Source organism: Harpia harpyja (assembly GCF_026419915.1).
Source record: "Harpia harpyja isolate bHarHar1 chromosome 27 unlocalized genomic scaffold, bHarHar1 primary haplotype SUPER_27_unloc_1, whole genome shotgun sequence".
Lineage (NCBI taxonomy): Eukaryota > Metazoa > Chordata > Aves > Accipitriformes > Accipitridae > Harpia > Harpia harpyja.
Genome location: NW_026293179.1, coordinates 34,000 through 46,293, shown reverse-complemented (window position 1 = coordinate 46,293; position 12,294 = coordinate 34,000). Strand labels below are relative to the sequence as shown.

Below are 12,294 nucleotides of genomic sequence, written 5' to 3'. Positions count from 1 at the left end.
GGCGCGGATCCCTCCGCTCCCCCCTATCGGGGACACCCTATCCAGGGCCGTAAGGCTGCTCCCTTTCCTATAGGGAGTTTTCTATAGGCCCCTGCCTGCCCTAGGGGGTCACCCTATAGCCCCTTTCCCCTATAGGGAGCGCGCTGCGGCCCGGTTTGACCTACAGAAGGGCCGTAAAGCCCCTCCGCTTGCTACCAAGAATACCCTATAGCTCTCCCCACCCCCTATAGGGGACGTCGTAGGACCCCATCTGACCTATGGGGACCGTAGGACTCACCAATGCCCCCCTAGGGAGCATTCTACAGGCCCCCACCCCCTTTAGGGGACACCCTATGGTGCTGCCCACCCTATAGGGGATCCTATGGATGGAGTGAGGCGGTGCAGCCCCCGCCCCATACCCTCCTTCTCCCTATAGGGAACAACCGATGGCCCTGTTTGACCCTCGGAGGAGCGCAAGGCCCCTCTGTCTCCTATAGAAGACATCCTGCAGGCCCCTCCCACCTATAGGGGACACCCCATAGCCCCCCCCCGCCCCCTATGGACGCCCCTATAGCTGGGGCCTAGCTAGGACTACAACTCCCATCAGGCACCGCGCGGGGAGGGGGGGCGTGGCTGAGAGAGGCCGGGTGCCATGGCGACGGCGCGACGGACGCATGCGCAGAGCGCAAAGCGAGGGCGGCATTCCCTCCCCCTTCCTCCCACACCCGGCGCATGCGCAGGAGCGCCGAGCTGCGGCGGGAGTGTGGCTTTCCGCGCATGCCCGGCTGTTGGCGCATGCGCAACTCGCCTCGGCCCCGCCCCGCCCGGCCCCGCCCCGCCAGTCGGTGCGTGGCCGCCGCGCCGGACGGACGCGCTTGAGCGGGTCTCCGCGCTCACCGCCATGGCCGACCCCACTACTCAGTCCCCCTTCGTTTCTTCATCCTCCTCCTCCTCCTCCGGTCAGTCACAGCCCCAGCTCGGAGGCTGCGGGGCCGCTGGCTCCGCCTTCTGCGCCGGTAAGGGCCTGGCGGGGCCTGGAGGGCCTGGGGTGCCTGAGGAAGGGGGGCGGGAAGAGGCCTTTAGGGGGTAGGTCTGAGGTGAAAGAGGCCTTAGGGGGTCAGATATGGGGGTGGGGAGGCCTTTAGGGGGCAATTCTGAGAGGGAAAGAGGCCTTTAAGGAGCAGATATAGGGGAAAGAGGTCTTGGAGGGGTAGATATAGGGGAAGGAGGCCTATAGGAGGCAGATCTGGGGGGCGGAGGCCTTTAGGGGTGCAATTATAGGGGGGAGAGGTCTTTAGGGGGGTAGGTATAGGGGAAAGAGGCTTCTGGGGGGCAGATATGAGATAAAGTGGCCTTTAGGGGAGCAGATGTGGGGAGAAGAGGCCTTTAAGGGGCGGGTATAGGGAAAGAGGCCTTGAAGGGGCAGATAGGAGGTGAAGAGGCCTTTAAGGGGGCAGATATAGGAGAAAGAGGCCTTTAAAGGGCAGATATAGGGGAAAGAGGCCTTTAAAGGGCAGATATAGGGGAAAGAAATCTTTAAAGGGCAGATATAGGGGAAAGAGGCCTTTAAGGGGGCACATATGGGGGGTAGTGGCATATCCAGTCCCGCATCCTGCAGAAACGGGGGAAAAACATGCAGAAAAGGGGCTGTTGATTTTTTTGGAGGGAGGTCACTGGGTGGCCAGGCTGCTCCGTCCGTCCGCCCCAGGAGGGTGAGCTGGGGGGGTCCCCGGCATTTGGGGGGGGCACTTTGCCCTCCCCCTCACCCCTGAGGCACCCCCTGAATGCCAGCGCTCGTTTCAGGGCGCCCCGATTTTGCGATTGCCGCCCGTGCACCCTGATTCCCGTGTTTTCACCCCAGTTTTCACAGCCGGATGCCACAGAGCCCCAAAACCCTGCAGTTTCACCCCAAATATCACCCTGGCAGTAGCGGGGGGAGCTTCCCTAGAGGTCCAGTGCCAAGGGGAAGGGAAGGTGGAGATTTTGGGGTGACACGACGCCATCTGTGCTCCGGCTGTTGTCACCTGGTGGGGACAGCCGCTGCGCCGGACTCCTGCCCCAAACAGCCTGATCAGCGTGGGGAAAATGGGGTAAAAAAACCCAAATTTGGTCAAAACCGGAATTCGCCTGACGGTCTCTCGCGTCGCAGAGGCGGCGGCAGGTGACACAACATCGCCCCAAAAAAAGGGAAACTGGAGGAAACCCTGTTCCCCTTCTGCGGTACAACCGGGTACCCCCAAAACCCCCGGGAACCCCCCTCTTTTGTGAGTGTGAAACCGCCGGCGCCTGACACTCCCCGCTTTGGGGTAAAACCCTGTGGAAAAGGGTACACAGACTCCAACCGTGAGGGTTTGGGGGTGCTCAAGCCACCCCTCCCCCCATCTGCCTGTTTTCGAGGTGAAGAGGCAGCGATCGGTCCCATTTTGGGGGGGAGTTCACCCCAAAAAAAACCATCAGCACCCCAAAAAGACACCGGACAGCGGGATGAAGCCTTGCTGCGTCGAAGTGAAACCCCCTCCCTGCTTCAGGGAGTGACACCCTGACCCTGACGGGTTTGGGGGGGGGGCTCGGGGGAGGGTGTTGGTTTTGGGGGGGCCCCCCCCCCGGGGCACTGAGCTCTCACCCTCTATGTTTTCTTGCAGATCCCCCCGCTTCTTCCTCCTCCTCCCAGCCTGTCTCTCTCTTTGCGGCTTCACCAGGCAAGTCTCCCCCCCCGCCACACTTTCCTGCACCCCCCAGGAAGAAAAATGTCGAGGTGGGGGGGAAGGCCGTAACCCTAAAATGACCCCCTTGGATTTGGGGGGGTCCCCAATGCCGGTTTGGGGTTCCCGATGCCACTGTGCTCTCCGTCCAGGTGCTGCTGGTGGCTTGGGGCGGGGGGGGAATGATGACGGACCCTAAAAATAGCCCCTGCTTTTGGGGGGCTTTGCCTGCAGCTCATTTTGGGGGGGCAAAAGGGTCCTGAGACCCCCCCTAAAATGGCAGCTGAGGCTGGGGGGGTTTGTTTAAAACCCACCAAAAATAGACATTTTTCTTTTGCTTTTTTCTTCCTACTTATTAACAGAATTTCTTTTTCCTCTTTCCGGGCAAGCACTTGCCCCAAGGCTTCATCCCCCCCTGCCCCACGGCTTCTTGCCTGCCCCGTGGCTGTGCCTCCCCCCCGCGCGTCGCCTGTGCCCCACGGCTGCTGCTTCTGCTTTGCACGGCCCCCCCCCCACCCCTCCACTGCTGCTGCTCGCCCGGCTGAGGAGGAATTCGCCGTTTCTCGTTGTTTGGCCTCAAAAAAATCCACGACCCGCCTGCGCCCGCGTCCCACCCGCCGCCGTCTGTGTCTGTGTGCGACCCCCCTGCCTGGATCCGGCCCTGAAATTTGGGGTGGAGGTGGGGGGGAAGGTGAGGAGCCCCAAAACCCCCCTCCCAGCCCTGGAGGACCCAAAATCCTCCCATCTTGGCCCAAGAGTGGGCGGAGGGAGGCTGCGACCACGCTGGGGTCCCACACCCTTTGGGGAGGGGGGGGGGGGCTGAATCCTGCCCCCCCTCATCCTCACTCCAGACCCAATCCAGCTGGTTTTAGCCCCAAACCGAGGTCCCCAGCGGGATCCCCCCCTTCCTGGTGCTAAACCTGCAGGTTTTGGGGTGTATTTGGGGAGGGGGGGGGAGCGTCCGACTGTTCGCGCCGCCGCGGGACCTGCTCACCCCCCCCCCAGCATGGCTGTGCCGAGGGGGGGGGACACCCCCAAAACGTCGCTTGGGGTGCAGCTGGGTGCATGGCGGGCCCCCCCATGCATGCTGTGCCCACCCCCCCCCCCCCCCCCCCCCCCCCCCCCAAATCGCCTTGCCCCTCACGCCTGACTCTCTCCCCTCTCTCCGGCCCCAGCGGGCGCCGAAGCGGCACCAGGGGGACAAGGAGGTCGAGGAGCCTTCCTCCCCGCCCCCCACCCCGCTGTCTCCTCCTCTTCCTCGGGGGCACCCCCCTCGAAAGAACCGGATTCCCCTGAATCGCCCTTCGAGGTCGTGCCGGATCGTGCCGCCTTCGACCGGGAATACGGCACCGCCGCCGCGCTGCTGGGGGAGCGCGAGGTGCTGAGCCAAATCCCTGAGGATCGCGTCTGCGACTTCCCGGCGAAACCTCGCGCCGGTAGCCTCACCGGCGTCACCGCTAAGGTCCCCACCGGATTGTGCCGGCAAACATCCGGCACCGCCGCGGCGTTGGAAGAGGTGTCCAAGTGCGTCCGGGAGATGCACAGTTTTACCAACGAGTTGCTCAGCTGGGATTTGGTGGAGCGTAACGGCGGGTAACGGCATCACCGGTGGTAACGGTGACACCGGTAGCAGCGGTGACGCTGGCGGTAGCGGTAACACCGGCGTTGAAGCCGACAGCTCGGGCGATTCCGACGACACTGTCATCGAGGAAGCGCCGGTCGAGGATCCCCCCGGCACCCTTCCCCGGCACCGTGCCACCGCCGGCGGCACTGGCATCACCGTCGCGCCGCCGCCACCCCCCCCTTCCCGAAACACCCCCCCGCCCCGCTGCCCGGGACTGGGAGGAGGAGCGGCTGACCCTGCGGGCGCTGCGGGAATTGGGGGAGCCCCCCCGGGATACCCCAAATCCCCCTGGGGACCTGGCCGAACCCCCCCCGGGGACCCAGCTCCTCCCCTGCCTGGCAGGTAAAAAAAAAAAGAACAAAAAACGCCAGTTTTTTTTTATCCCAAAATCATCGCCGCTGCCGCTGAGTCACCCCCAAAACAGCAGGTTGGGGGGGCTGCAGCTAGACCCCCCCCAATAAAGGGGGGGCAAAAAAGTGAGGGGTTAAAGGAGGAGTGAGGCAAAAAGGGGGGATCCAGCCCCAAAACGCCGCTGGGGATGTTGGTGGGGGGAGCCCAGCATCTACGTCTTGTTTTGGTGTAAAAAAAGGGGGATTTTTGGCAAAACCCGCCGTCACACTGGGGAGGGGGTAATTAACGCCTGTTTGTAATGAGGGGGGGGTGGGTTAATTAATGCCTGTGTCTAACGAGTGAATGGGGGGGTACAGGGACAGCGCCGGACCCGTTTTGGGGCGAATTGAGGCGAATCAAAGAGAGACAAAGCCATCGGAGAGGACGCAACCAGCCACCACCTGTGATGGGGGGGGGGGGGGAGACACGGGGTGCCCCGTGTCACCCCCCCTTTGTCACCTCTGTGTCCCCAACAGCCCACGACCTCCTCTTCTGGCGGGATGTGAGGAAGACGGGGATCGTCTTCGGCGCCAGCCTCCTCCTCCTCCTCTCCCTGGCCACCCTCAGCGCCGTCAGCGTGGTCGCCCACCTCGCCCTGGCCCTGCTCTCCGTCACCATCAGCCTCCGCGTCTACAAAGCCGTCGTCCAGGCTGTCCAGAAGTCGGAAGAAGGGCACCCCTTTCGGTGAGGGATATTTTTGGGGGTGTCGTCCCCCCCCCGCCAATTTTGGGGGGGGAGGGGTGTTGTGGGCAGCCCCCTTCCCCCCACCCAGGGATGGTGGCTGGGTGATGCGCTCGGTGGCCCAGCCGCTCTTTCCCCCTCCGTAGGAAGGATGAAGGTTTTGGGGGGGAGTTTAGGGTGCAGGGGGGCTTTTGGGGTGCAGGGGGAGGATTTTGGGGTCTCCCCCCATTTCTGGGGGGGGTGGGAGCTTGGGGACACCCCCCAGGGGACAGCAACCTCACCCATCCGGTGATGCATAGCAGCCTGGCCGCTCTTTCCGCCTCTGAAGGACAGATGAAGGTTTTGGGGTGCAGAGGGGGATTTTTGGGTTATAGAACAGGATTTTTGGGGTGCCCCCACCCTCACCTGACTGTGCCACCCCCCCATCTCAGAGCTTACCTGGAGCTGGACGTGACCTTGTCCCCCGAGACCTTCCAGGCTCACGCCACCACCGTCGCCCTCCACCTCAACCAGGCGCTGCGGTTACTCCTCCGCCTCTTCTTGGTGGAGGATCTGGTGGATTCCGTGAAGGTAACGGGCCTTCCTCCCCCTCCTCATCCTCCTCTTCCCCTCCCCGGGACCCCCCCAAAACGCTCCTCTTATCCTTTACCCCCCCGCCCCAGCTGGCCATGTCGATGTGGCTGCTGACCTACGTGGGAGCCGTCTTCAATGGCATCACCCTCCTCATCCTCGGTAAGAGTCGGGCTTTGCCCCCCTCCCCTTATAAAATAACTTCCCCAAATTTTTAATTTTTGGGGTGGCCCCCCAAAAAAATAACTCTGGGGGGGGCTTGGCCCCCCTCATCCTGTGGCGCTGAACCCTCTGTCTCTCTCGCAGCCGAGCTGTTGGCCTTCACCCTCCCGCCCCTCTACGAGAAGTACAAGGTGAGCCGCAAAATGGAAGGGGGACACCCCCAAAATGGAGGGAGGGTACACCAAAAAGGAGAGGGGCACCCCCAAAATGGGGGGAGTGCCCATTTAAATTCCCCCCTTGCCCCCCCCTACCAGGTGCAGATCGATCACTACGTGGGCATCGCCCGCAACCAGACCAAGGACCTCATGGCCAAGTAAGTGCTGACGGGACCCCCCCAAATCACTTTGCCCCCTCCCTATTGCCGTGGCCCCCCCAAAATTGCTGCGTGCCCCTCCCCAAAATCACTGTGCCCCCCCCCAAGCCTCTCACCTCTCTCCTCTCCCCATAGGATCCAGGCGAAGCTCCCAGGCCTGGCCAAGAAGAAGCCGGAATAAAACCCCGGGGGTGGCGGGGAAATATCGGGGTACCCGGCTGGTGCCCCCCCACCACCCGAGCTCGTCTGCTGGCCCCCCCCAAACTCAGACACCCCCCCCCCCCAAGCTCGTACACTCCCTCCATCTCTCACAGTGGTGTCTGTCTGTCCTTCCCTCCCCCCCCCAGCCTTGGACTTGGCCTCTGCTATGGGGCTATTGGGGGGCCCTGCACCCCAAAACCCCCCTCCCACTCCCCTGGGGGGGGGATCCCCCCCCAGCTCGTTTCTCCCTCCTCTTTATTTTTTTTTAACGTTAATTGAAGTGAAATGTCTGTAACTGCTGTAAATTGGGGGGGGGCGGGGCAAAGCCCCTTGAGGGGGGGCTCAGCCCCCTCCCGCAGCCCCCCCAAACCGCACTGCGCCCCCCCTCAGTCCCCCCCCCCAGCAATTTGCGGTGGGGGGAAAACAGGGGACCCCCCCCCAATCCGTCCGCGGGGAAGCGGCATCAATAAAACACCGCGACGGACGCCTCTGCTCCCCGCTTTGCGCTGCCGTGCCCCCCCCCCCCAAAATATCCCCATGTCCCCCCCAAAATGTCCCCGTGTCTGTCATTGTCGTCCCCCCCCCCGCCGCCTCATTCCACGGGGCATCCAGGAACAGGTTTATTGAGGGGTGTCATGTACAAAAACGGGGGGGGGGGAGCATAGAAAAAAAAAGGGGGGGGGACACGCATAAATAAGAGTGACACCGCGGGGGGGGGGGGAGGAGCGTTGGGGACCGGTGACACCATTGAGGGGACCCATAGGTGCCACCTCTGAGGCGTGGGGAGGGCACTGGTGATACTGGGGGGGGGGACATGGCTCTGGGGGTGGGACTGGGGACACTGAGGGGGGGTCTCTGTGTCCCATCCCCCCCCCCGTGCCTCAGTTTCCCCCCCCTCCATGTGATGTGTGTCGTCCCCCCCCAACAGTGTCCCTGTCCCCCGGGGGCTCAGGCGGTGCAGGCGGGGGGGGCCCCAGGGCGCAGGGAGAAGAGGGGGGGGCTGCGGCGGCCACAGCCCCCCGGGGGGGGCCCCCCCCGCGCCCTCCTCTTCCTCCTCTTCCTCTTCCTCCTCCCCTGTGGCGGCTGCTTCGGCCTCAGCGGCTGCTGCTTCATCCTCCTCCTCCTCCTCGGCGGGGCTGGGGGGCTGCGGGGCTGGGGGGAGCGGGGACAGCCCTGTCCCCCCCCAGCCTGTCCCTGGGTGGGGACACGCTTGGCCCCCACGGTGGCCCTGTGGTGTCCCCATGTCCATCCCCCCCCCCGCTGTCCCCATTCACCCCAGTGTCCCCACACCCCCCACCGTCCCCATTTACCCCAGTGTCCCCACACCCCCCAGTGTCCCCATGTCCCCCACTGTCCCCACGTCCCCCACCGTCCCCATTTACCCCACTGTGCCCACACCCCCCACCGTCCCCACGTCCCCCACCATCCCCATTTACCCCAGTGTCCCCACGTCCCCCACTGTCCCCATGTCCCCCAGTGTCCCCACACCCCCCACCGTCCCCATTTACCCCAGTGTCCCCACACCCCCCACCATCCCCATTTACCCCAGTGTCCCCACGTCCCCCACGTCCCCCACCGTCCCCATTTACCCCAGTGTCCCCATATCCCCCACCATCCCTGTTTACCCCACTGTCCCCACACCCCCCACCATCCCCATTTACCCCAGCATCCCCACGTCCCCCACCGTCCCCACACCCCCCACTGTCCCCATGTCCCCCACCATCCCCATTTACCCCAGTGTCCCCACGTCCCCCACTGTCCCCACCATCCCCATTTACCCCAGCGTCCCCACACCCCCCACCATCCCCATGTCCCCCACCGTCCCCATTTACCCCAGTGTCCCCACGTCCCCCACCATCCCCATGTCCCCCACCGTCCCCATTTACCCCAGTGTCCCCACACCCCCCACCGTCCCCATTTACCCCCCGTCCCCCAGCCGTCCCCATCACCCTCTCACCCTCAGGAACACCATCGCCGCCCCCGTGTCCCCGTCCCCGGCAGGCGCGCAGGAGCGCCCCACGTTCGCCGGGGCCGAGGCGGAGGGTGCCGGGGTGGGCGGCCAGCGCGTGGCGGCGGATGTCCCCGAGGTGCAGCGAGGGCAGGGCGCGGGCGCAGAGCAGGCACCGCAGCCGGTTCCCCCCCGCCTCCAGGTCCAGCAGCAGCTCGGCCCGCAGCCACCCCCGGAGCGAGTCCCCCCCCGGGCGGACCCTCGTCACCGGTAACCCCGAAGGGGACGTTTTCCCGCCTCGGGGGGACGGGGGACGCGGGCAGCCTCGACGACGATGACGGCGGGGACGGGTGGGGGACGGGGAGCCTGGGGGGGGGGGGGGGACGGCAGCCTCAGCGCGGGGAGGTGGGTTGGAGGGGGGGACACACCTTGGGGGTGTTGGGGACACCTTGGGGACGGGGAGGGATGTATTGGGGACACCTTGGGGACGTGGGGCAGGGACCTTGGGGATACCTTTGGGGACATGGGGGGATGTATTGGGGACACCTTGGGGACATGGGGGGATGTATTGGGGACACCTTGGGGATGTGGGGACATGGGGCAGGGACCTTGGGGACATGGGGGGGATGTATTTGGGACACCTTGGGGACGTGGGGCAGGGACCCTGGGGACATGGGGGTGCGCTGGGGACACCATGGGTCCCCGGGGAGGGGCCGGGGTCCCCAGGGACACGCTGGGGACAGCGGAGCTCCAGGTCCCTGCGCTGGGGGGACATGGGCTGGGGGGGCGGAGCCCAACCGTGAGGTGGGCGGGGCTGGGGAAAGGGGCGGGGGCAGCAGGGAAAGAGCTGGTGGGAAAGGGCGGGGCCTAAACACGTCTGGTGTGTTTGGGGGCGCGGCTGAGGGCAAGTGGGTGTGAGCTGCAGGAGGGGGTGTGGCCTTGTCAGCCCCGGGGCGGAGCTTGTCTTAAAGGGGCATCAGGCCATTTAAAAGGGGGCGGGGCTCCATTTGAAGAAGGCGGGGCCTGGCTTAAAAGGAGGCGGGGGCCCACATTTAAATGGGCGTGGGTCAGGTTCAAGGGGGTGTGTGTAGGGGGGGGACCCACACTGGAGGGGGCGTGTCCAATATTTAAAGGGACATGATTGCCTTAATGGAGGCGTGGCCCACATTTAAAGGGCCACGGCTCAGATTAAAGGGGGTGTGACCCACCTTTGGGGGGGTCACATTAAAGGACGAGTGGCCTACATTTAAAAAAGCATGGTGCAGCTGTGGGGGAGGAGCCACATTTAAAGGGCCACAGCTCAGATTTAGGGAGCCCCACATGAAAGGGGGCGTGGCCACATTTAAAGGGACACAGCTCAGCTTAAAGAGGGCAGGGCTCCACTTTGGGGGGGGGGGCCCACATTAGGTGTCCCCACACCAAAGGCTCCCCAACACAGTCCGTCCGTCGCCATACCTGTCCCGCTGCCACCACCGGCACCGGGGGGGTCCGTCGGGGTGGGCGTGGAGACCCAGGTGGGAATCCCAGGAGCGGAGGACGAGCTGCTTCTCGCGGGGTCCCCAAGCGCCGGAATAGGGATGTTTCTGCCGGATATGGCGCTTGATGGTGCTGAGCTTGAGGGTGGCGAGGGCGCTGCCGCAAACCATGCAGAGCATCCCGTGTCGCGCCGCGTTGAACTCCATCAGGTATTCGGCTCGCCAACGTTCGTGGTAATACCGACGGTGATCCCGACCCGGGATACGGCTCCGACCCGGCCGCGACGCTCGAGCTTCGCAGTGGTCTGAGCTCCGACGGCCCCCCCGCGGTCCCGGCTCTGGCGGGGAGGCTGCGAGGAGCGGGGGGGGTGGGTGATGGAGGGGAGGGGTATGGATTTGGGGGGTGGGGGTGTCTAAGGGATGGAAGGGTCTTGGGGGATTGATGTATGGGGGGCTCCAGGGATGGGGGGGGGGGAGATTTGGGGGAGCTCCAGGGGTTGGGGGACTTGAGTACGGGGGGGGTCCCCAGGGATGAGGAAGTCTCAGCAGTCCCTGGTCATGGGGGGCCCTTGAGGGGGACATTTATGGGCAGGGGGGCTTTTGGGGTCCTCAGGGATAGCAGAGCCTGAGGGGACCCACTTTGGGGGGGAATTTGGGGATCCTGGGGGGGGACACCCCAACATGAGGGTCTTGGGGGACCCTATGGGGGGCGGTCCCCCAGGTTGGGGGTCTCAGTCCTGCTTGGGAGGGGGACACGGCCCGCAGGGGTGACCTCAAATTAGGGGGATCTGGAGGGGAGGGGGGGACACGAGACCGGGGGCTCTTAAAGGAGAAAGGGAAGTTCTTAAAGGGGCAGGGGCATCAAAAATGGGGGGTCCACAGGGATGGGGCATCTTAAAAGGGCGAGGGGGGGCTCTTAAAGAGACAGGGTGTGTTAAAAGAGCAGCACACTTCAAGGGGCGGGGCTTGTAAAGGGGTATTTAAAAGGGGTGGGGCATGTCAAAGGGGAGGGGCCCTTAAAGGGGCAGGGGCATGTCAGAGGGGCTGGGGGTGGTTAAAGAGGGTGGGGATATCTTAAAGTGACAGCGGCACCTTAAAGGACCAGGGGCATCCTAAATTGGATGGGGGCATCTTAAAGAGACAGGGACATCTTAAAGGGATAGGGACACCTTAAAAGGATGGGGGCATCCCAAATTGGATGGGGGCATGTTAAAAGGACAGGAGCATCTTAAAGGGGCAGGGGCATCTTAAAGTGACAGGGGCATCTTAAAGCGACAGGAGCATCCTAAATTGGATGGGGGGTATCTTAAAGGGCCAGGGGCATCCTAGAGGATGACAGGAGGATGGCAAAGGGATGGAGTCACCCCCAGGGCCGGGGGGGGGGGGATCTTAAAGGGCCAGCATCGCTCCCATTGTGCGTGAAGGGGGAGCCCAGCTCCCCCTCCGCGGGAGAGGGGTCTCCTTAAAGGGGCCGCACTGACCACCCCCCATCCTCTCCCCCCCCCCATCCCCTGCGTCGGTGCTCACCTGGGCGGTCCGGGTGCGGGAGAGGTCCGGGGTCGGGGTGGGGGTTCGGGGGCTCCATGGCGGGGCCCGGGGCGGCGGCGACGGTGGCGGGCAGGGGCCGGCCGGGGTGGGGACGCCGCCGTGGGGCCCCTGGGGCTCCTTTAAGGGCTCCTGGGTAAATTTAAAGGGGCCGCACGCCTTTCCCATCCCCCCCGCAAGGCCGCCCCGCCCCTCGGCGGGGGGCTGCGGTGGGGGGCGATGAGTTGCCGTCCGGTCTCAGCCCGCCCCCCTCCCCCGAAAAGCGAACCCACCCTATAAAAAAGATTTTAAAGGGGGGGGTTGCCCAGGAGAGGGGGAAGGGGGAGCCCCTGGATGCTCCCCTCCCCCATGCAGCCCCCCCCCCATTCCCACCCCCACCCTGCAGCATCGCCCCGGGGTCCCCAGACCTATGGGGCACCCAAGAAGCCATCACCACCACCCCCCCTCCCCATCCCTGGGCTGGCCCCGCCCCTTTGGTCCAGAAAGGGCGTGGTCTGGGCGGGGAGACCACACCCTCCCTTTGGGGAAAGCGGGCGTGGCTTCCCCAGCTGGTCCCGCCCCATCTCCTAGGCTTGGCCCACTCTGGACCGGTTCCCCCTCCCAGTGCTCCCAGTGCCCCTCCCCAGAACAGCCAGTGTACCCAG

At 64.6% G+C, this 12,294-nt stretch overlaps 2 protein-coding genes across 3 annotated transcripts; one reads left to right on the top strand and one right to left on the bottom strand.

Annotated features, from left to right (window-relative positions):
• Positions 1-787: 787 nt before the first annotated feature.
• Positions 788-6,680, top strand: RTN3 (reticulon 3). Of its 2 annotated transcripts, XM_052779321.1 has the most exons (7): positions 796-995; positions 5,172-5,379; positions 5,808-5,946; positions 6,039-6,108; positions 6,253-6,299; positions 6,423-6,481; positions 6,617-6,680. In XM_052779321.1, exons 1-7 carry the CDS (start codon positions 881-883, stop codon positions 6,660-6,662), a joined length of 684 nt encoding a protein of 227 aa, XP_052635281.1. In that variant the 5' UTR covers positions 796-880; the 3' UTR covers positions 6,663-6,680. The 2 variants fall into 2 exon arrangements, with proteins under 2 accessions (XP_052635282.1, XP_052635281.1); XM_052779322.1 differs by lacking the exons at positions 5,172-5,379; positions 5,808-5,946; positions 6,039-6,108; ... (1 more) ...; positions 6,423-6,481; positions 6,617-6,680 and adding exons at positions 2,622-2,678; positions 3,857-4,411 and having other exon boundaries at positions 788-995.
• A 1,961-nt stretch (positions 6,681-8,641) lies between these two features.
• Positions 8,642-11,968, bottom strand: LOC128138036 (zinc finger translocation-associated protein-like). The gene is made up of 3 exons (XM_052779318.1): positions 11,633-11,968; positions 10,086-10,455; positions 8,642-8,996 (listed from the first exon to the last, which is right to left on the bottom strand). Exons 1-3 carry the CDS (start codon positions 11,688-11,690, stop codon positions 8,642-8,644), a joined length of 783 nt encoding a protein of 260 aa, XP_052635278.1. The 5' UTR covers positions 11,691-11,968.
• Between the last annotated feature and the right edge of the window lie 326 nt (positions 11,969-12,294).

What these genes read in the sequence shown, in the direction of transcription:
- LOC128138036 (XM_052779318.1), bottom strand. Translation starts at nt 11,690, where the DNA reads ATGGAGCCCCCGAACCCCCACCCCGACCCCGGACCTCTCCCGCACCCG. An exon ending in CCCGCACCCGGACCGCCCAG is followed by an intron (nt 10,456 to 11,632) that starts GTGAGCACCGAC and finishes CGCTCCTCGCAG; the next exon opens with CCTCCCCGCCAGAGCCGGGA. An exon ending in CGGTGGTGGCAGCGGGACAG is followed by an intron (nt 8,997 to 10,085) that starts GTATGGCGACGG and finishes CCCCCCCCCCAG; the next exon opens with GCTCCCCGTCCCCCACCCGT.
- RTN3 (XM_052779321.1), top strand. Translation starts at nt 881, where the DNA reads ATGGCCGACCCCACTACTCAGTCCCCCTTCGTTTCTTCATCCTCCTCC. An exon ending in GAAGAAGGGCACCCCTTTCG is followed by an intron (nt 5,380 to 5,807) that starts GTGAGGGATATT and finishes CCCCCATCTCAG; the next exon opens with AGCTTACCTGGAGCTGGACG. An exon ending in ATCTGGTGGATTCCGTGAAG is followed by an intron (nt 5,947 to 6,038) that starts GTAACGGGCCTT and finishes CCCCCGCCCCAG; the next exon opens with CTGGCCATGTCGATGTGGCT.